The sequence below is a fragment of the Pipistrellus hanaki genome (assembly GCF_964339955.1).
Source record: "Pipistrellus hanaki genome assembly, chromosome: 5".
NCBI lineage: Eukaryota > Metazoa > Chordata > Mammalia > Chiroptera > Vespertilionidae > Pipistrellus > Pipistrellus hanaki.
In genome coordinates, this window is record NC_140507.1 from 68,292,877 (window position 1) to 68,314,745 (window position 21,869).

General features: G+C 35.1%; 1 protein-coding gene across 12 annotated transcripts in view; it reads right to left on the reverse strand.

Annotated features, from left to right (window-relative positions):
* HMBOX1 (homeobox containing 1) overlaps positions 1-21,869 on the reverse strand; it is a 162,472-nt gene that overhangs the window by 79,737 nt on the left and 60,866 nt on the right. For all 12 annotated transcript variants that reach the window (XM_084886441.1, XM_084886438.1, XM_084886440.1 and 9 more), the window contains 2 exons: positions 10,834-11,310; positions 3,918-4,003 (listed from right to left, as the gene is read on the reverse strand). In XM_084886441.1, coding sequence (XP_084742567.1) covers positions 3,918-4,003; positions 10,834-11,310 — 563 coding nt within the window. The remainder of the gene's footprint in view (positions 1-3,917; positions 4,004-10,833; positions 11,311-21,869) is intronic.

The window sequence follows — 21,869 nt, forward strand, 5'->3', positions numbered from 1 at the left end:
TTCGGACTGAAAGGTCCGAAGTTCGATTCCAGTCAGGGGCATGTACGTTGGTTGCGGGCACATCCCCAGTAGGGGTTGTGCAAGAGGCAGCTGGTGGATGTTTCTCTCTCATCGACATTTCTAGCTCTCTTTCTTTCTCCCTTCCTCTCTGTAAAAAATCAATAAAGTATTAAAAAAAAAAAAAAAAAGAGAAAGAGAGCTCCATGTGGGCCAGAGTAACCAAAGAAGACAGAATGAAGATAGCAACTAGGGTAAGCTTGATAAACAGCAATTGTAAGGCTGAGGTGAGAAGGTGGAAAGTATCCTACATTCCACCGATAATATGGGAGCATCTAGGTAAGCAAAATTCTGGAAATGGCAAGTAGTTAATTCAGCTAGGGAGTATAATGAATAGAAGATGGCAATAAAAAGAATGCTGGAGTCAAATTATAATAAGTTTCATTTTCACTCAATAGAGAACCATGAAAAATATCTGGTCAAGGAAAAATGAATCCAAGCTTTCAAATTATGAACGAAGAGGAGGAAGAATAAGTTGGAGTGAGGCGGAAATGGGGGAAGAATATTTTAACAGTACCAGATCCTATAATTACAGTAGCCAAAGGAAGGTCCAAGTGATATAACAGATAATAAATGTGTAAAACCATTATCACTTTTTGCTTTCATAAACCGGAGATGGCATCATGATGACTATTACTGAATGGGGCATTGCTAAACAATGCCAATCCATTGAAGTTAAAATCAGGAAAGCTTACCAATCTCCTAAAATAGTACCTGGGGATCTGGTTAAAATGTAAATTCTGATTTACGTTTCAGGTGATGCTCTCTAACTTTACATTTCTAACAAGCTCTCAATACTGCTGTTCCATGAGTAGCAAGATGCTAAAACATCTTTCAGTTTCCCTTTCCAAAAAGCCAATATTTGATATACTATCGGGTCTAGTAATAATTAATGTCGTTTTTCAACATTAGTTTAAAATCTTGCTTGGCGTTGACTTGTATTGACATAATCTTCAAACACGTGGTATCTACAGAACGTGTGAAGTGAAGTGCAATTAACAAGTTTTGCTTGAAAAAGTTTGTGTTTGGTTTGGTTTTTGTTGCAAAACTAGGGCTAAGAAGATGGCGGATGAAGAGCATATTCGGCACTGCATGCTTTACGAGTTCCAATTAGGAAGAAAAGCAAGTGAGGCTGCAAAAAACATCTGTAGTGCTCTTGGTCAAGATGCAGTTAGCGCCAGAAAATGCCAGCGTTGGTTTGAGAAATTTCGCGAGGGAAATTTTTCGTTAGATGACAAGAGTGGTCGAGGCCGTGTGTCCAATTTTGATCAAGAAGCTCTTCAAGCTCTTTTGGTGCAAAATCCTCAAATTACCCAACAAGAGCTTGCGACAACTTTAAATTGTTCACAAAAAACAATTTCCAATCAATTGCGTGCACTTGGCAAAGTCCAAAAGTTTGGAAAATGGGTTCCTCATGAGTTGACCGACAACAATCATAATCAAAGAGTCACAATTTGCAGTTCGCTCCTCTCTCGTCAAAACCGTTTGCCGTTTTTAGAGCAAATTGTTACCGGAGATGAACAGTGGGTGCTGTATGTTAATTTGAAAAGGCGGCCTCAATGGTTGGACAAAAATGAGGCTCCGCAGCCCACGCCAAAACCTGACTTGCATGCGAAAAAAGTGATGTTGTGTGTTTGATGGAATTTTAAAGGAATTCTTCATTATGAACTTTTACCATCTAACCAAACCATTACAAGTGCAGTGTATAGTGCCCAATTGGAAAGGTTAGCCCAAGCTTTAAGAGAAAAAGAACCCGCGCTGATTAATCGGAAGGGCGTAATTCTTCACCACGATAACGCACGACCGCATACTGCAAGAATCACTGCTAAAAAACTGCGCCAGTTGGAATGGGAAGTTCTCCCTCAACCTGCATATTCTCCTGATATTGCCCCTTCCGATTACCATTTGTTTTGTTCTTTGCAAAACTTTCTTCTTGGAAAAAAATTTAATAATGAAGAATGCCTCAAAAATGCATTGACCGAATTTTTTGCATCAAAATCACAAGAATTTTACAACATAGGGATTAAAATGTTTCCTGAGCGTTGGGCACAAGTAGTAGAAAACAACGGCAACTATATTGTTGATTAAATTTTGTTGTATTGTTTAAATAAATTCGATTTTAAAAAGTATTAGAAAACGACATTAATTATTACTAGACCTAATATGTTTAATTCATTACAGTTTATCCAGTGCTTTTACATATGCCTAGGAAATTCCTGTTAAAGGTATTTTATTATAATTTGCATCCATGCTGCATTGTTTTCAAAAGCTACTATTTTGAAAGGCCAAGATAATTCAAGATTCAGTGTACTCAAGATACTCAGAAATATTTCTGCCTAAACAAAATCAACATTATCTAATGCTGTTCTACAACACTATATTTTTGTTATTTTGGCAAACCAGAAAATTCTATTGCCCCTAATCTTGGGGCTGAAATAAAAGCCCTGAAAGACAGTAATCTATCTTTTCATAGTGCACAGCAGTGGACTTTGGTAAAACCCACTGAACTTGCCCTTACTGGGCCCTTATCACCACTTCTTCATTTTTGAAAATAAGGGTAACAATTTATTTTAAATATCCTACTAAAAAACACCTGAAGATTGCAAAACTTAAATTCACACATCATTCTGCTGTTTAAGATTTCTGTACAAAAAAATATGCCTTGAACTAAAGTGTTTTTTTCTGCCATAAACAGTATCATTTATAAAGCTATATTACATAATATGTTACACATGCATACACACAGAGACACACACAAACACCTGTATTAAGATTGGCTGATCTTAGGTTAGATTCTTGGGACAAAATTTAAGACTTCTGAAATCTCAAGTTTCATTTTTAACCAAATTAATGGTCAATAAATCTTTTTAGGTAAATTGTCTTCAATATATATATATATATATATATATATATATATATATATATATGTATGTATATATCAATGTCTAGAGAATATATATAATATCTTAAAATTAGAAGGTACTGTTGAAGATCAGATCCAATTATATCATTATAGTGGGGAAGAAACTAAGACACAAAGGCTAAAAGTGCCAAAGGCATGTAGCTGCTCCTGCCATGTTAAAAAAAATGAAGGGGAGAAACAAATTACTTTTCACGTCTATCAATGTACAACGCATAGCCATGTATTAATGACAGAATGTAGTTAAAAGAATTTCTGGTTACTCTAATGACTAAGGCATAGTTGGGTTTTATAAGTCACTGATATCGAAGAAACACTACATTCCAACAGAGGAAAAGACATGCTGCCCAAATTTAATAACTATAAAAAATGCAATCTGAATAGAGAATGACACATATACACCACATACTTGGGATGGGGCTGCGGTGGGTGGGTAATGGGATGGGATATAAAAAACAAAGAGAAGACACTGGTAACTCTTATCTTCTCAGTAATGGGTTGAGAAAAGCTTTCACATACAGAAAAGTGCTTTAAAAAACACAATAATTTCTTAATTGGTAAAATTGAGGATTAGATTTGGAGGACTGCAAAGCTTTAAAATATATGAAATGGAGGTAGCAGTTGGATGTGCATGTGTCATGAGCTCTGTCACAGTTACAAGAAAACCAGAGAACCCATTTTTAGCCAATAAAGTAGGGAATTTTGTGCTTTTTAGAAATGCTTTTAAAATTTACTAGCACACATTAAAAAAAAAAAAAAAAAAGCACTGGAGAAGTTCCATGATATCGGAGACAATGGGTTTTAAATCACCGGCATACATTATTATGCCTAAATTGACAGATCTGCACTGCAATGCAGAAATGTGAGCAATAACCCAACATCTGCACCAGAAGGCAGAGACTAGACATGATTCCAGAATAAAGGGCTCTTCAGCTCTTACCTGTTACCTGTGCAACAACTGCTTGGGAAATCCTCCGATTGGCAAGAAAGGCTTTGATTTCCTCTTTTATCACACTGCTGTCCCTCCTAACAAAAACAGAAGACAAGACCAACAATGTATGTTGAAGGTAGAAATCCTCATCTTTGCTAAGAAAGGTGAAGCAGAGAGGTGGGGAGAACATGGAGAGAAAGGACACAAAAATAAAGGCAAACAGACCACGCCTGTATGAAACATGAAATTAAAAGAAACCAAGAAACACCAAATATTCAAGTCCTAAAACACCACACCAGCAGACGGACGCCTTGGTGAATGCCACAGTAGATACGAGTTTCATACCAGAGGATGGCTAATCTTATGCTGTGAATAATTCACATTAGGAACAAGGCTGCCACATGGTATATATTAAGTTTCATTACTGTGGGGTGAATACATCTTACACAGACAGAAATCCTAGAAAAATAAAAAGCAACAAGGACAAAAATCAGTTGTGAGTAGATTGTGGGTTCCCGTGTTAACTTGCAACTGCACAAATAAGGTGCAGTTCATTTAAAAATGCTGGTTAAAGAATGGAAATCATCATCATTCTCACAAATATTAGCCACTTTAAGAAAGGCTTTGACTTTTAACTTGTTTTCTTTTCCTGTATAAAAAAAAATTTAAGTGGGGTTACATATAGAATTTTAATATAAAAAGGCACTTAATTTTCTATTACATGTATTATACAGAATACTTAATACTTAAACCTACATTATTTTCTGCATACTTGGGACCGCAAATTATAGACCTGATTTTTCCCCCACTAAGATTCCTTAATGATTTTTACTTATTTAAAAATTCAACAAATTCTTAAAAGACTAGACATTCACTAGAATGACAATAAATGGCAAGGTTTATGAATGAAAGCAAATTATCATCCCCTCCCCAATTCTATTTTTCTCACTAGTAGGTTTTGATTTTTAAATGTATTTAATTATTATTCTATATCAAGTCTTGTCAATAAAAATGTGTGCCTATTTGATTTCTCACTTGTGTGCAAATTATCTGAATAATATCCTCAATTTTGCCTCTGGTCCACTAAGTCTAAATGTTTACCACCTATCCCTTTCAGAAAGCTTCCTGACTCTTGATCTGAGACAAAGATCATGAAATCTTTACAAATAATTTTGTGAATGAACCACAAACTCTTCTTAAGAGTTCAAGTTCTTGGGGGTGGGGAGAGATCAATGGGGGTGGAGTGGGGGGGAGGAGGAGACTAATGTAATACTTTAAACAATAAAGAATTTAATTTAAAAAAGGAGTTTAAGTCTTTCTACAGATTATTTGGAGAAACCAAAGTACCCTTCCCAAAAGGAATTAGCTGTGACTTAATTTACAGCAGCTATTTTAGACCCTTGGTGAGAAGGGGCTACACATTCTATTAGCGGATTCCATGCTCCCTTTTCAGGAATTCTAAGGAAGAACGAAGAGAAGACAGTAGGGACAGCTTTTAATCTGGAACTCTACTGCACAATCCTAATCTACCAGTTGGAAATCCTAATAAAAAAGACTTCTAAAGGGAGAAAATAGTCAGCTGGCTAATTCAACATCCAAAATTTCTCATACTGATTTAGATAATATCTAGACTCCTTCCAAAATGCTTGCTATATATTTGAAACATTCCCTTGACAAATATGCATTCTCATTTTATTTTAAATTGTGAATGTGACAGAAAAGGCACAAATAAGTCAAACAAAAACTGCTGAGTAAAATACAAGTAACATAGACTAAACAAGCTGTCAAGTATCCATCAGTAATCAGCTGAGCAAGAAATAACTTCAGCAGTATCTATTTCAACTGGCTGATGTATGTAAAACAATCAAATCATTTGGTTTCTGCAGAATCGATGTGAAAAAATGTAAATAAAACATTGTATTCCAAGGAGTAGTGTCCTTCTTGGAAATAAAACTTGAGTTTAAGAAAATATTTATTAGGGTAAATTTTTAAAATGTGCTTTTATGGGGAAAATAGATTAAATAGCATTTTTTTTGGCCACTGATTTAAACTGGAATTTAAATAAATTTATTTTAAATCTAATTAACCTAGAGTAGACACTAAATCATAGAGTGGAGATAATGCTTAATTATTCCAGTGGGGAATATCCACAGTCTTACAGTATAACGGCAGCAAGACAGCAGCTATTCACTTACACTCTCATAAACTATACTTTTAGATACTCGGCAAGTTTGTGAGTACTCACAATGATTCTTAAAAATCTCTTTACTTAACTGCTATACCAGAGAGAATCTTTTTTGAATTGAAAAAAAAAAAAAAAAAAAAAAAAGACTTGAAAGGTAAGGGTGCACTTGGGTAAGTCATTTAATAAACCTTGGCCCTGGTTTCATCATCCGGTAAAACTATAACACTAATACACCTGTCACAAGGCTTTAACTATTTTTCTCCAAGCACTAAAATTAAAATTAAATGAAATTTAATACTCAATGTGCATATAACAAAAATTTTTTCAATGTAAACATTTTGAAACTATAAATGTATTACATGAACAATGGCTATTATTTTATAAAACCTTAGAATTCCAGGAAAAGAAGCAAGAAATGATCTGCTATAACTGTATAAGATTGAATTAAACATACCTAATACCTAAAGTATTAGGTACTTTAAGACACTATGGAAAGATTTCTAGAAAGTCACTTTAGATATAAGCAGTGATGTGATATTCAGTTAGTTTTACTTGTTTTTTTCAAAATAGCACAGCATTTCACTTTCTCTGTGTTCATTTCTCTTAAGTATTTCAAAGACTTCCATTCTTTTGGGGGTGACTCCGTTCTTTAAACTTGCACCTATTTCCCCCCCCCCCATTCAGCCTTTAACAACCTGCCTCTCCTACTGTACACACTGTACCCCGTGAAACCAACAGTTTCTTGGTATAAAAACTTTTGTTACTCCAATTCTAATTCTCTCATTTTCTCCTATTCCTTACTTTCTCTCTTCATCTGAAATTTGACATTCTCTTTAAAGAGAATGAATCCCTTTTCCTTCCTTATCTTGTAAAATCTCATACTCTTCATGATTTTTACTTCTCAGGTCTTATGGAAATAAAGTCAAATGTAGGCTGATCTTTCTATTACTTCCAAAAGAAGCTACCACTCAATTTGCATCTAACCACTTGAAGTCCATGTCATCTTCTCTTACTGCCTTTTCCAAACACAGCCATGCTGGATTCATCTATCTGAGTAATTTCTACATGTAAATTCTTCATTTCCATCCTCCATTGCCATTATTTTTATAACTTGCTAAACTTTCCATTGTGATCTAGAGACCTTAATATCTAAATGAACTAATCAGTAATGCCTCTTTTTGAAATAACCCTTTTAAAAGGCACAATTTGATTGTCATCTATTCAGAGAAGTTCTCCCTGATCATCAGAGCTAAAAAATATATTTTCTTCCAAAAGCATGTTGTTATTCCAATTACACTACCCATATGTTAATGTGTTACACGCTATTCTGTATTACAGTTGTTTCTAACCTGGCCTTATCACTCTTACAAGCCTAAAAAATCCTTTAGCACAATGACTGTCTTATTCATCATAGGGTTTGCAGATAATAGACCTTAATTTGTTCATTGAATGAACAAATCTATAGTTGGGGATACAAGGTGGTAAAATAGAAAAACTGATCTAGATCATTTATAAAAGTTTTATTTTCTTATTCTTAAATATGTTTCAACTTCCAAACCAGAATGGAAAAAGTTATTTATTCTTGCTCAAAATGACAATTTCTTTTCTAGGACAAAGAGTATTAAAGAATGCATATTTAAAAGTGGAATGCTTTTGAGGTATTCCATAGCCTCTTGTTTAACACATTCTTTAGTCCCATCCCCTCTTGAAAGTAGTCTTTTAAAAAAAAATTTTATTGGATTTTTCTCAATTTTTAGGGGTGACATTTATTAATATCATAGGCAGTCTTTTATCTCAAAGATTTCCAGAGATGGAAGACAGACTATTTCAAAGATGGAAAATATAATTGCATACAAATTCTTTCATGTTTAAATAAAACCTGCTCCTTTTAATTTCCTTTCATGGAGATAAACAAAACATAACTTTAAAATGTTTTAAAGATAACTTTAAAAGAAAAGCTACTCTATATGGATAAACAACACGGTAACTGAATATTATTACTATGGATCATAAGTACCCTACCTACACAAGTAAATACTACCCTATTGTTAGGGATAACCAACTCAGAATAAAGTCTAGGAATCTTGTATAAAATACTAACATACATTATTAAAACACTAAACTCATTTCAATTGTTACTTTATAATACATATACAACAGAACAGATACTTTAATAGATGTGCAACATATTTGCAAATATATATATATACACATATATATATGTTTGTGTGTGTGTGTGTATATATATATATACACACCTACATATAGGTATTAAAAAATATTAACATGTGAAATGGTTCATCATTCTAAAGTTAAGAGCTTTAAAGTCCTTCCTAAAATGTTATATTCAGCGATCTGTTGAGAATTCATATTCTAGTTTCCAATTCAGGTTTTTTATCCTGATCAATTAAAAAACAAAAAAAGTAACAGTTACTTTATTTTTTATTGTTTCTTAACAAGTTGATCAGGCTTTGTTATAATTTAATCAATTTCTACAAAAAAATTTCTTTATGTGCCTTGAAATTACTAAAAGTTAAGTTGTGTGGACACATGGGTTATGAAATTTGAAAAAAGCATCTTATAATTGAGTGCTAAAGAAGTTGGGAAATGTGAGTATGCAAGAGGTGAATTACTCATATATAAGGTGGGGCAAAAGTAGGTTTATAGTTGTTTGTATGGAAAATAATAAAATGATTAATAAATAATAATATAAGAATAAACTATACTTTGCATACTCACAATTGTAAACCTAATTTTGTCCAATGCTATATATGATATACTAATATGCAGAAATGGAGGCAGGAAGGCATTCAGATACCAAGTAACTATTCTCCCCACCTAGAGACCACCAAATTCAATGCACTAAAATATGACTGCAGTGTTGTGCAATCAGCAAGGGCAGTGTAGCCCTAAATGAGCACGACCCTCAGAAAGATCCATTGCTCAAAAATTTCTCTATCATTCTACCAAATAAAAATTCATTTGTTTAGTAACAGGCAAATATCATGAGAGTTGGGAAGGGGGACTTAGTCCATTAAGGCATTCGCACTTTGTCTTAAATTACATTAACCATTGTTCCTATAATCTTATTGATATCTACAGATATAAAAATTTATTTTCAGAGGCAACAGATAAAAGTGGAACATTAGCAATAAAGACTCTGAGTTAGAACTCAGACTCTGCCACTTAAAATTTACCATTTTCTTGAGCCAATTATTTAATTTTTGTGAATCTCAATTTCTCTGCTCCACCTCACAGCATAGTTATAATGATTAAGCTGAGAACAGACATGCAATAAACTTCTCCCTCCAACCTAATAATTGTTATTATCTGCAAACTTAAGAAAAATTATCAGTGGGCACAAAAGAATGTAGGTGTGGGTGAGGGCACAATGGCAGAGGACCACAGAGAGTCAGAATGTCATTGAAATCCCTAGATGATTAGAGGACACCAACGTAGTAGTTGTAAAAAATTAAAGCAGAGATAATGAAGAAAATCAAGTGTCTTAACTATGCAACAAAATGGTAGCATGTAAATTAAATGCTGATAATAATATATAAACATGTATGTAATTAATGATGAAACTTGAATGTGTGTACTTGCAGGATTTAAGTACAAATCCTAGTCATTGCTAACGAGATTTTCTGTTTATTTTGAAGACATACTTGAATTACAGTAAAATGTCAACCTATAAGTTAATAGTCAAGTTTTAGACCCTGGCCAATCTTCCAGAGCCTTCTGTTAAAAAGAAAGTTTTCCCAAACTTCTTGTTAGTCTAATACACGTATGAGAATTAACTTCCTTAACTCCAATCAAATTAACAAGTAACTATTTATATAGAATTCTATATTTATATAGAATTCAAATCTTCCAAAAGCTGTACTGCCCAGTATACAACTCTTATTACATAGTCTACCCCACATGTAATCCTTTTAAGACAAAACACACCTTGCCTATTCTACCATTAACTTTATATAAGGTTGCTATATTTCAAAAGACAGGCTATCTCTTAAGGTTTAGCTTATAATCATCATCCACTTAACAGATTATGCTCTCACCATGTACCAAGGACAGTTCAGGTCCTAGAGACACAACAGTAGAAAACACATGGTTGCTGCCCTCAGTGTCCCAGGCCCAGTGTGAAACCATTTCTACCTGCCTCTGTTGAAAGTAAACTTCTTTTCTCAGTGTTTAAAACCCTAAGTGCTTTAACTTATCTTACAACAGATAACATTAAACATTTATATGTGGCACCTACTGCTAAAATTAAAACTTTAGCTTCTTAGGAGTGAAAACTTTTTCTCCAAAGAACACTACTATTTATATAACAGGAGCTTAAAATTATTGTTTGATTGAGTTATTGGAGAGAAAACTCAAAACTGTATCATGATAAAATCACCTTATCCCTTAGAAAAAGTTCTTACAGTAAATTTAAGGAATAGAAAGTATCTGTTAGTATTGCTGAAAATTCAATGTTAGCAATTACAACCATAAAGAGAAGGCTAACCTTTGCTTTGACAGAGAGAATGGAAAATGCTTATCAAGCAGCAAAGTGATAGGGCTGAAGTTGAAAAGAGAAACTTTGAATTAAAACTTAAAATTTGACCTTTTCTTTCATCTCCAAGTGGGCAGGGGGAAATCACAGTTCCTATAGATAAGTAGCTGAAATACAATCTATTACTTAAAACCATTATATAAGAACAGACATTTTGGGGACTCTGAATAAGCAAAGGAACCAACCTCATTAATTCCTCCACTTTATCATCTACATCTAGGTCCTCTTCTGAGGCTTCAAAACTGTATGACCTCTGACCAATGCTGTTTACATGGTAGCGAGTCGGTGACATCTTTCCATTGGATGTGGACAATCTCTCGTTATTCTCCCTCCCATTTTGATTGGTAGTGCAAGGCTGTGGGGAGGTATCATAACTGTTGCTAGGCGATGGGGACATTCCCGAATGCTGGGTCTGTGTGGAAGCTGTAGCTGTAGAGGAAGATGCTGGAACATTGTTGGTACTATTCCCATATGAACTTCCTCCATAGCTGGACCTTCTTCCAAACTTGTCACTATGCTCTTGATCGAGACGGTCCAAAGTTTCCAAGGCATGGAGGATTTCATGTTTAGTCATTCCAGTACGCCGAAGGCGCTGAAGCAGATCTATCTGTTCTATTGTAAATCTGGGTTCATCTGTATAGTGAGACATGGTTTCCAACAAACTGGAAAAAAAAAGAAAAGTAGTTCCTTTATTTACAATATCTAGTAAAAAATCATTATAGAAAAGCCCAGAAGATGCTGTGCTTCTTCAATGAAAATGTTTAAGACATTACTATTATAATGACCCAAAATTTCCATTATCGCAGTAATACCAAAACAACAGATTATGTAAATACACTATTAAATCCAGGCTATGTAATTACCCATAGGTGTTTTTCCATCTCAAGTGTATTATTCTACATTAGAGTATTAATAGAAAGTTGCTGAAAAATAGATGTATTATCTTGTTTTGCTAAATATCAACAAAACTGACCTAGGGCCTCTATAAATTCATTTAATATAAATAAATTATTTGATATGCTAAACTCAAGCAAATACTAATAACAAGCAAAACTACTTAAATAGAAAAAAGAGGTACCTAAAAAAACTTACTAAGCACCATTTTATCCACCATTTAGTAATTTCATATTTTATCTCTGTAATGCATTCTGTTGATGTCCTGAGAAATGGATTTTTCATAGTTATAGCCCCATGGTTGGCAAACTGCGGCTCACGAGCCACATGCAGCTCTTTGGCCCCTTGAGTGTGACTCTTCCACAAAATACCACGGCTTGGGTGAGTCTATTTTGAAGAAGTGGCGTTAGAAGAAGTTTAAGTTTAAAAAATTTAACTCTCAAAAGAAATTTTAATCGTTGTACTGTTGATATTTGGCTCTGTTGACTAATGAGTTTGCCCACCACTGCTATAGCCAAACTGAACTATTCATTCTTGGAAATTGCTCTTACATTATGTTTTCTGTAACTAACACAAGATACTGTAGCCCATCAGAAAATGTTTCAGAGTTAATAACAATATAATTATGGTCAACAATGGACCACATATATGATAGTATCCCAGAAGATCATCACTTACTGACATTGGAGCATGGTAATAGCCTTTGTAATGTTGTGAAGCAATGCATTACTCCTGTGTTTGTGGTGATGCTGGTGCAAACAAACCTACTGCATTGCCAGTCGTATAAAAATGTAGCAGTACAATTACGCACAGTAGATAATGCCTGATTATGATGATAAACAACCATGTTACTGACTTGAGTATTTACTATACTATATTTTATTATTTTATCATTATTTTAGAGCATACTCTTTCTACTTATAAAAAAAAGAAAGTGTGCTATAAGCAGTATGCAGTATTACCACGGCAGCAGCTTCATACATCTCATGTTTACAGTTTATTGAATGCATCATTTTCTCTTGTGCGGTTTCATACAGCAACATGCTGTACAGGCTTGTAACCTAGGAGTAATAGGCTAACTCATACAGCCTAGGTGTGTAGTAGGCTAATATCATCTAGGTCTGTGTAAGTTCACTCTACAGTCCTATATAGTAAGAGAGGAATATGTTAATTATTCCTTACGCCCTGAGGAGTAACGACCAACTACATAAAGACCAGATCACAGATCTGCAGGAGGCTGGGGCAGTGAACTACAAGAGGGCAGTGGAGAGCTACAGGACAGGACAGCAAGCTCTGATGGGGGTTAGAGGGGGAGGGCTAAAGAAGGGTGGGGCAGCAGGCGGAGAGCTACAGGAGGGTGGCAGCAACCTACTGGCGCACGGATTCGGGCACAGGGCTACTAGTATTCACATAATAATAATGAAATCACCTAACAATAAATTTTTCAGAATGTATCTCATATTTGGCGCATGACTTCTACAAGTTCAAGGGAGTTGTTAAATATTATTATTTTTTTTTAATAAATATTATTTTTTAAAAAGGTGACTTTTTTATTTAAGGTGTTTTGAAGTGGTAATTTCTTTTATTTTTATTTTTATAGTTCTAGTGCCAAATTGTATACACAGGCTCTCAACTAAGTTTTTGCTGATAGAAATAAATGTCAAGACATTTTCTCATCCTTTCCAGGTAAACATACACTCTGGGCCAGTTCCGCTAAGCCACTGGAGATGTTCTTCAACTCTCTACATTAAAATTTTATTAAACGTTCACATCTAAGAAGGCAATGAGGAAGAATTTAATATAATGTAATATCACTTAATCCTCACAACAACCTCCTGTGATAAGATACTTTATTTTATTGTATATCGAATGATTGATTATTGAGGAAACTAAGGCCCAGAGTAGTTTGGCACCTTGTAAAAAGTCAGATTAAGAAGCAGAAGAGAAACCAAGATGGTGGCATAGGTAAACACCTAAAGTGCTGCCTCGCACAACAATATCAAAACAACAACTAAAAGACAAAACAGACACCATCCAGAACCACAGGAAAGCTGACTAAGTGGAAATTCTACAACTAGAAGAAAAGAGGAAAGCTCATTGAGACTCAAAGGAGCCGTACAGAGACTTGCACAAGGATAGGGCGGGTGGAGGTGTGCATGGGCAGCTGTGTGCACGGGCAGCCGAGTGCACAGCTGGTGTCCTAAAATGGGAGAGAGAAGGAAGCTCCCAACTGCACTTAACTCCAGTCCCGGGCAAGATGCTGGGAAACCAGACTCATTCGGGGGGAATCTGGACTGTCAGGAAAAGAGAAAGCACACTAAGACTGCAGAGGCAGAGGTCCGGAAGCGCATGCGTGTGCAGAGAGGACTGACTGCTGAATGCACGGGTGGCTGAGTGTGAGGCTGGCTTCCTAAAGCAAGAGAAAGATGGAAGCTCTCAACTGGGCTGAACTCCAGTTTGGGACAAGTTTCTGGGAACCCCGACTCATTAGGGGAGAAACTGGACTGTCCGGCAGCAGGCAACACTTGAGAGCAGCTTTCTGTCAGAGGTGCTTGCAGCAATTACCAAGGGACACTGAGACCCAGGGATTTCATAGGGCAGGGCTGACAGGAAACCAAGGCTATCTGCTCTGTCCTGAAACTCTGCCCCATCCAAGCTGAGCACAGAGGCTTTTGCAATTTTGCAAGTCTTGTCTCATAAGAGTGTCTCTAGCACAGAAGTTCTCCCAGTGTAGACACAGCTGATCCTTATAGCAAATTGGTCAATTCCTCCCAGTGATACCACCAACAATCAAGACTTAATTACAACAAGGCTGAGCATACAGTCCACAAAAGGGTGCACCAAGAGTGTCCACCTCAGGTAACTTGGGAGGCTGAGCCACTGTGCCCTTGAGGACACCTACGACACAAGGCTACTCTACCAACTCAGGGAAGCAGTGAAAATGCAGACAAAGAAAAAAATCACAAATGAAAGAAATAATGGAGAAAAACAAACTACTGGAGATAAGAGTTCAAAACAATGGTTAAAAGGTTTTTAAAGAATTTCCTAGAAAAGGCCAATAAATTTAGCGAGACCCTCGAGGATATGAAAAAAAGATCAACTAGAAATTAAACATTCATTGTCTGAAATTAAAAAAAAAAAAAAATATTATACAGAGACCTAACAGCAGACTAGAAGACCACAAGAATCAAGTCAAAGATTTGAAATACAAAGAAGCAAAACGTTCTCAGCTGGAAAAGAAAAAAGAAAAAAGAATCCAAAAATTTGAAGATAGTGTAAGGATCCTCTGGGACAGCTTCAAGCGTATCAACATCCGAATTATGGGGGTGCCATTAGAAGGCAGAGCGCAAGATACTGAAAACCAATTTGAAGAAATAATGACCAAAAGAAATAGACTTACAAGTCTAAGAAGCGCACAGAACCCCAAACAAAAGGAATCCAAAGAGGACAACACCACAACACATCATAATTAAAATGCCAAGAGCAAAAGACAAAGATAATATTAAAAGCAGCAAGAGAAAAAACAGTTAATTACCTACAAGGGAGCACCCATATGATTGTCGGCTGATTTCTCAAAAGAAACTATGCAGGCCAGGTGGGAGTGGCAAGAAATATTCAAAGTGATGAATAGCAAGAACTTACAACCAAGATTACTCTACCCAGCAAAGCTATCATTCAGAATTAAAGGTCAGATAAAGAGCTTCACAGATTAAAAAAAAAAAAAAAAAAAAAAAAAAGGTAAAGGAGTTCATTACCATCAAACCAGTATTACATGAAATACTGAAAGGTATTCTTTAAGAAGAGAAAGAAGAAGAAGAAAATGGTAAAGATAAAAATTATGAACAACAAATACATGTCTATCAACAAGTGAATCTAAAAATCAAGTGAATAAAAAATCTGATGAACAGAATAAACTGGTGAATAAAATAGAATCAGGGGCATCGAAAGGGAGTGGACTGACAATTCTTTGGGTGTGGGAGGAGACTGGACAAAAAGAGTACACCTATTGATGAGGAGAGTGGGGGGAAGGTAAGGACAGAGGGTGGGGTGGGAACCAGAGGTAGAGGGGAGCTATGAGGGGAAAAAAGAGGAACAATAGTAATAATCTGAACAATAAAAATTAAACTTTTTAAAAAAGCAGAAGATTTAGGCTGGTCCGATGGTAGTGGGTTATTAGAACTTAACTAAAGTTAGTGTCACTAACCCCCCCACTACTAAACTTGACTGGCTTAAAAAAAAAAAAAAAAAAAAAAAAAAAAAAAAAGCAGAAGATTTAAACCTAGTCTGTCTCCAATATCATACGTCATTCTACTTTCCAATATAGGTACTTATGCAATCATATGGTTTGGGATATAGGCTACTGTACTCTTTTAAGTCTCCAATTAAAACCACTTAGATAAAACTGCTCTACTAACAGCCTAAGGGTTCTAGTAAGTTTCTTATATTTAAAATCTTTGCTTTATCTAGAGTTTATATTTACTTAATTAATGTGTATGGATTTTAGGTTTATTGTCCCCCAAAAAAGGATAGCTGGTTGTCCAATATGCTCTACTGAGTAATATGTCTCTTTTCTTTTTTAAATACATTTTATTGATTTTTTTACAGAGAGGAAGGGAGAGGGATAGAGAGTTAGGAACATCAATGAGAGAGAAGCATCTATCAGCTGCCTCCTGCACACCCCCTACTGGGGATGTGCCCGTGACCAAGGTACATGCCCTTGACCAGAATCGAACCTGGGACCCTTCAGCCCCCAGGCTGACACTCTATCCAGTGAGCCAAACCAGCTAGGGCAACACCTTACTTTCTTTATCACATATCTATCCATTCCCTTATGCATCCATCCCTCTAATAATCTTATTTCTTTTTGCATTTCAAAATCAATTCTAGACATCTGTACACTTCTCCCCTAAATACTTCCACATGCATATCATTGACTAGAGCTCAGTATTTGTTCAGGTTTTATTTATTTTGAGGTTGACTTTTCATAAAAGAAAATACACAAATCTATGTTTACCTTTTCTATGAGTTTTGATAAGACACACATGTGAAATTCAAATCCCTACAGAGATATAGCATGCTGCCATCACTCCAGGAATTTCCCTCATTTCTTCCCTTTTCTTCAGTGGCAACCACTGCTCAGATTTTTTCCCCCCACCAGGAATTACTTTGGTCTGTTCTAGAAAACCATATAAATGGAATTTCTATGTACACTTTCATGTAAGTTTTCTTTCACTGAGCATAAAGTTTTTTGAGATTCATCTATAATGTTGTATGTATCAATAGTTTGTTCCCTGTTTATTTCTGAGTAATACATCATTCTATGATTTTATACAACAGGTTTGTTCATCCATTCTATTTTATTTTTATTTATTTATTTATTTTTAAATGTGTTGCTTTTTTAAAAAAAAAATATATTTTATTGATATTTGTACAGAGAGGAAGGGAGAGAGATAGCGAGTTAGAAACATCGACGAGAGAGAGTCATCGATCAGCTGCCTCTTGCACACCCCCTACTGGAGATGTGCCCGCAACCAAGGTACATGCCCTTGACCGGAATCAAACCCAGGACCCTTCAGTCCCCAAGCCGACGTTCTATCCATTAAGCCAAACGGGTTTCGGCCATCCATTCTATTTTAGACACTTGGACTATTCCCAATTACTAGCTAGTCTAAATGCTCTGGCTATTATAATTATACTCTACTAATTTTCTTGCTAACTTAATATATTATTACTTACTGGTTGGGTGAGAAGAGAAAACTTTCAACCAGAGTAACTCATTTACTTTTTCTACTGATCAACTGCAAAAGAATAGTACACCTTGCTTAAAACAAATAAAGTTATTAAAATATTCTGTGTTCTATGCTAGTTACATTACACAGGTGTATTCACAGTGAAATTTCACCAAGTTGCATACTTTCCGCTGGTTCAGTTACCCATGATCAATTAAGGTTACAAAATATTAAAGGAAAAATACCACAAATAACTAATTTGTAAGTTTAACCTGGATGTAGTTCTAAGTAGCATGATGGAATCTTGCACAGTCCTGCCCCATCCTGCCTGGGATATGAATCATCTCTTTGCCAGAGTCCACACTTAAAAGACGACCAGACCACTCACTCATTAGTCACTTAGTGTCCAGCTTAATATCTGACTGTCAGGTATCTCAGTGCTTGTGCTCAAGAAACATTTTACTTACTACAGGCCCCAAAGTGCAAGAGCAGTGATGCTGACAATTGGGAGACACCAAAAAGAAGCTGTAAAGTGCTTTCTTGAAGTGAAAAGTGAAAAGTTCTCAGCTTAGTATACTGAGGTTCCTAAGATCTAGGATAACAATGAAAATTCTATCAGTGAAATTGAGAAGGTAAAAGAAATTTGTGCTAATCTGCTGAGACTACATTCACATAACTCATATTGTTACAATTGTCCTACTTTATTATTTGTTACTGTTGTTAATCTATTACTGTGCCTAATTTATAAATTAAATTTTTTCATAGGTATGTATAGGAAAAAAAATAGTATATATAGTGTTCAATACTATCTGTGGTTTCAAGCACTCACTGGCAATCTTGGAAAATATCCTCTGTGGATAAAGGGGGAATACTGTTTATTAATCCATAATTCCAGGAAGTTGTTTTTAAAAGTAGCTGCCGAATCACTTTAGTCATACTTCATAAGCTGGCATGCCCTTAACTTTAATTAACTATGAGACTTTGAAAACTGTTTTATTGCCGGGACCGGTTTGGCTCAATGGATGGAGCGTCGGCTTGGGGACTGAAGGGTCCCGGGTTCGATTCCGGTCAAGGGCATGTACCTTGGTTGCGGGTATATCCCCAGTAGGGGGTGTGCAAGAGGCAGCTGATCGATGACTCTCTCTCATCGATGTTTCTAACTCTCTGTCTCTCTCCCTTTCTCTCTGTATAAAAATCAATAAAATATATTTAAAAAAAAGAAAAAGAAAAAGAAAACTGTTTTATTATATGTACCATCATCACCAAAAAAACCCCAAAAAAAACAAAAAACAAAAAAAAACAATATTGAAGGGGACCCAAGTTTTGTCACCTCAAAATGTACCTTTTGGGATATTGATTTTAAGCTGATTATGAAGAAACAAAGACACTAAAAGAACCTTTGATCCTACTCATTTCTTGCCTAAAGGAAGTCAGATAGAAAGTCCTGCTTCAAGAAAAGAATCTTTACAAACATGCTTTGGCATTTTCACCTTAGCATAATACGATTTAAATATGGTAGACATACAAAAACCTGTTCTGCTGGATTCTCCCCTCAGTTCCATTGTTTTCGGGTTGTCTGCTAGGAATTTGTTTGCCATGTGTTACAATCTTTCTTGGCTACCTATGAACTGCCTATTTCCCCTCTAAATCTCAGACCCATGCCCCTTTCTCCTTTGTCCAAAATGGCATATAAACCTCAACTGCTGAATGCCTCTTTGGGTCACATTATGACACCCAGAATACACATTTGTTTAACAAACTTTGAACATTGTGTCCTGTTATTCTGTCTCTGTTAATTTGATTATTGTCCAGCTAGAAGAATTTAGAAGATGTGAGGAAAAATTATTTTTACTTTCCTATCTTATTTATGTCAGAACAAATAGTAATATGTATAGTATAACTCTTCATATTTCTCTGTATAGAGTAGCACTTTATATTAGCATGAACATAAAATAAATTATATGAATTTAACCTGTAACTAAAGGTATCTATCCTACAGCTGGTATTAGAACTAAAGATTCCACAGTATCTAAAACAATGTAATATTTTAAGTCATTTCAGCTTTTTTGGCAATGGGACACACTTTTATTTCAAAAGTCATAAAAGGAGATAATAGAAAGGATCCATTAATTTTGTCTGCCTAGAATGCCTCATTGTTTCCAACCACATGTTCTCATAATACTCATAATACTCTCTCTACTTCCTGGCCAGTGGGGTGGACACATAGGAAGACAAGCCTAGCTCTCTTGAAAATATTTAGGGTAGATTAGTGGACAGTCACTCTAACTACATCCAGTTGCAGGAAGATGTCAATCTGGTACACTCCTCACTATGTGGAAGAATCTAGAGATACAGAGCAAAGAAGAAAGCTTTGCAGTGTTCATGTCCCTTGTTCTAGTAATTTCTAAGCCTCTGCTCTTCTTGTTGTATTAATATATAAGAGAATAAATTTCCTCTTAAGCTTCACCTTGTTTAATTAGATGTTTGTGCCTTGTACCTAGAGAGATCCCTAATACCAAAAGCTACATCTAAAGTAAAAAGATCTACAGTTGCTAGAATGGAATGTATGATCACTATGGAGTAGAATGATAATGATATAATGGGCAGGATCAAATCATACATATGACACTGGAGGTAAAATATTTTACTGAGAAAATGCCAAGAATAGAAGCTTTCTTGGATATTGACAATAATACCCCAATGTGCATTATTATAAACAAAGGCACACATTCTGTAATTTCCAAATTTTCATTCTCATAATTTACTTACCGGTACTTTTAGCACATAATCATGCAATTATGGTAATAAATAACCTACAAAAGTCATCTAAGTCCATGTCACCAGCAATGCTTTCATAACAGAAAAAGATAACATATAAGAACAGAATTAATTTTCATATGTAGCACAAGGACTGTTCACAGGATGAGGAACATTTTCTGTTTTAAATTACTAATCTGAATGCAGACTCAGGCCAACAATAATTGAAAATGTGAGAGAAGAATTTCGACACTGCAATAACACAGAGCATAAAATAACAATTAAATTCAGGAATTGTGGCTCAGTTCTAAAAGACCATACTATCAGACCATAACAGTAAACCTATTTTACAATAAATTTTATCCTTACTTAGATATGTATGTAAACATTTCTTTATAGCATGAGGTCCAGAACACTTTCTTAAACTAAATTCTATACACATGTGGAGCAATAAAGGTGGAAGTACTCACAAATAATTAATCTTGAAAGCATATGCATAAAAAATGACATTACTTCCTTACTTGTAATTAATCAACACTTAATGATACTTTATTGCATAACACAGCATTTTTTCCAGCTTGATTCTGCTGTCTTTATCTTTTTATTCAGAATGACTAGGCAAAAGATGGTCTAATCATAAGTTAACTTTGTATTGATTACTTGATATTTATTGCATGATAATTTAACACATTCTAGAGTCAATCATAATATTCATCAACTAAGAATGTTCTTAGGCCCTTCTTACTATATATAGCATTCTTACATTACCCTCTTTCACAATTAATATTAAGCATCAAAGGAGTGTCAGTCTTAAAGTAAGAAAACGCCAAGAAGAAATGAAGATTTACCAGGGACTGAGCTTGACAGTATGGTAAATGATTCCATAATTCAAACCAACAGAACTGATAAAAGCATAAGAATAGAGGCTATGACAATAGGTAACAATATAATAAAAAGACTTTGAGAAAAACAGGATTATATTCCAATATGCCAATCACACTTTGGTATTTTATATCACCACTAAGACTGAGATTTTTTTTGTATGCTTGGGGGGAAATTCAAGTAAAAACACACAAGTTTATAGAGGGGGGAGATATAGATTTAAGAGTGGAATCAGAGAACTGGAGACCAGTTAGACAAAAATCATTAATTCAGCTAAGATTTATTGAGTGCTTGATATGTGTCAATCCCTGTATGAGACACACAGGATGCAACAAGGAACATATCAGCAAAAAATCCTGGTGTCATGATGCTTACATTCTAATGGCTACAAGAATAGCCATTTAAAATAAGTCATTTAAAAAAAAAAAGGAGTAGGAGTAGGGTGCAGTGCCTTCCCACTTCCCAAGGACACAACTACTTAGTATAAACTCAGGTTGCAATTTACATCTCTAGGCCTATTCCAGAAACTTTTCCGTACATGATAGTGTCAATGAGAGGAAAAAGAAATTTTAATGAAGAACTTAAATAATAGAAAAACCAATCTTAATGTCTACTTACTGGATTATAGAACTGTCAACCAAAATGGAAAGAATTTAATCCAAACAGAAACTGCATCAAATTTTAGAAAATACTTATGCTAAAGGCACTCTGTATGAGACTCTAAAGATGCACTTAATGAGCTAATAGATACTTTATCTTCTCTAATATCTGAAATTCCCAGAATACTTTTATTCAAAGAACTATTTAATATGAACTAGTGGTTACAGTTCATATTCTAGCACAAAAAAATCTCTCAATATAATGCCACTACCTCAATTTGTACCAGTATTTTTTGCCTGACTTGAAAGAAAGGCTAGCAACTACATTAGCTAACAGGCTTAACTACATGATTATCCCCA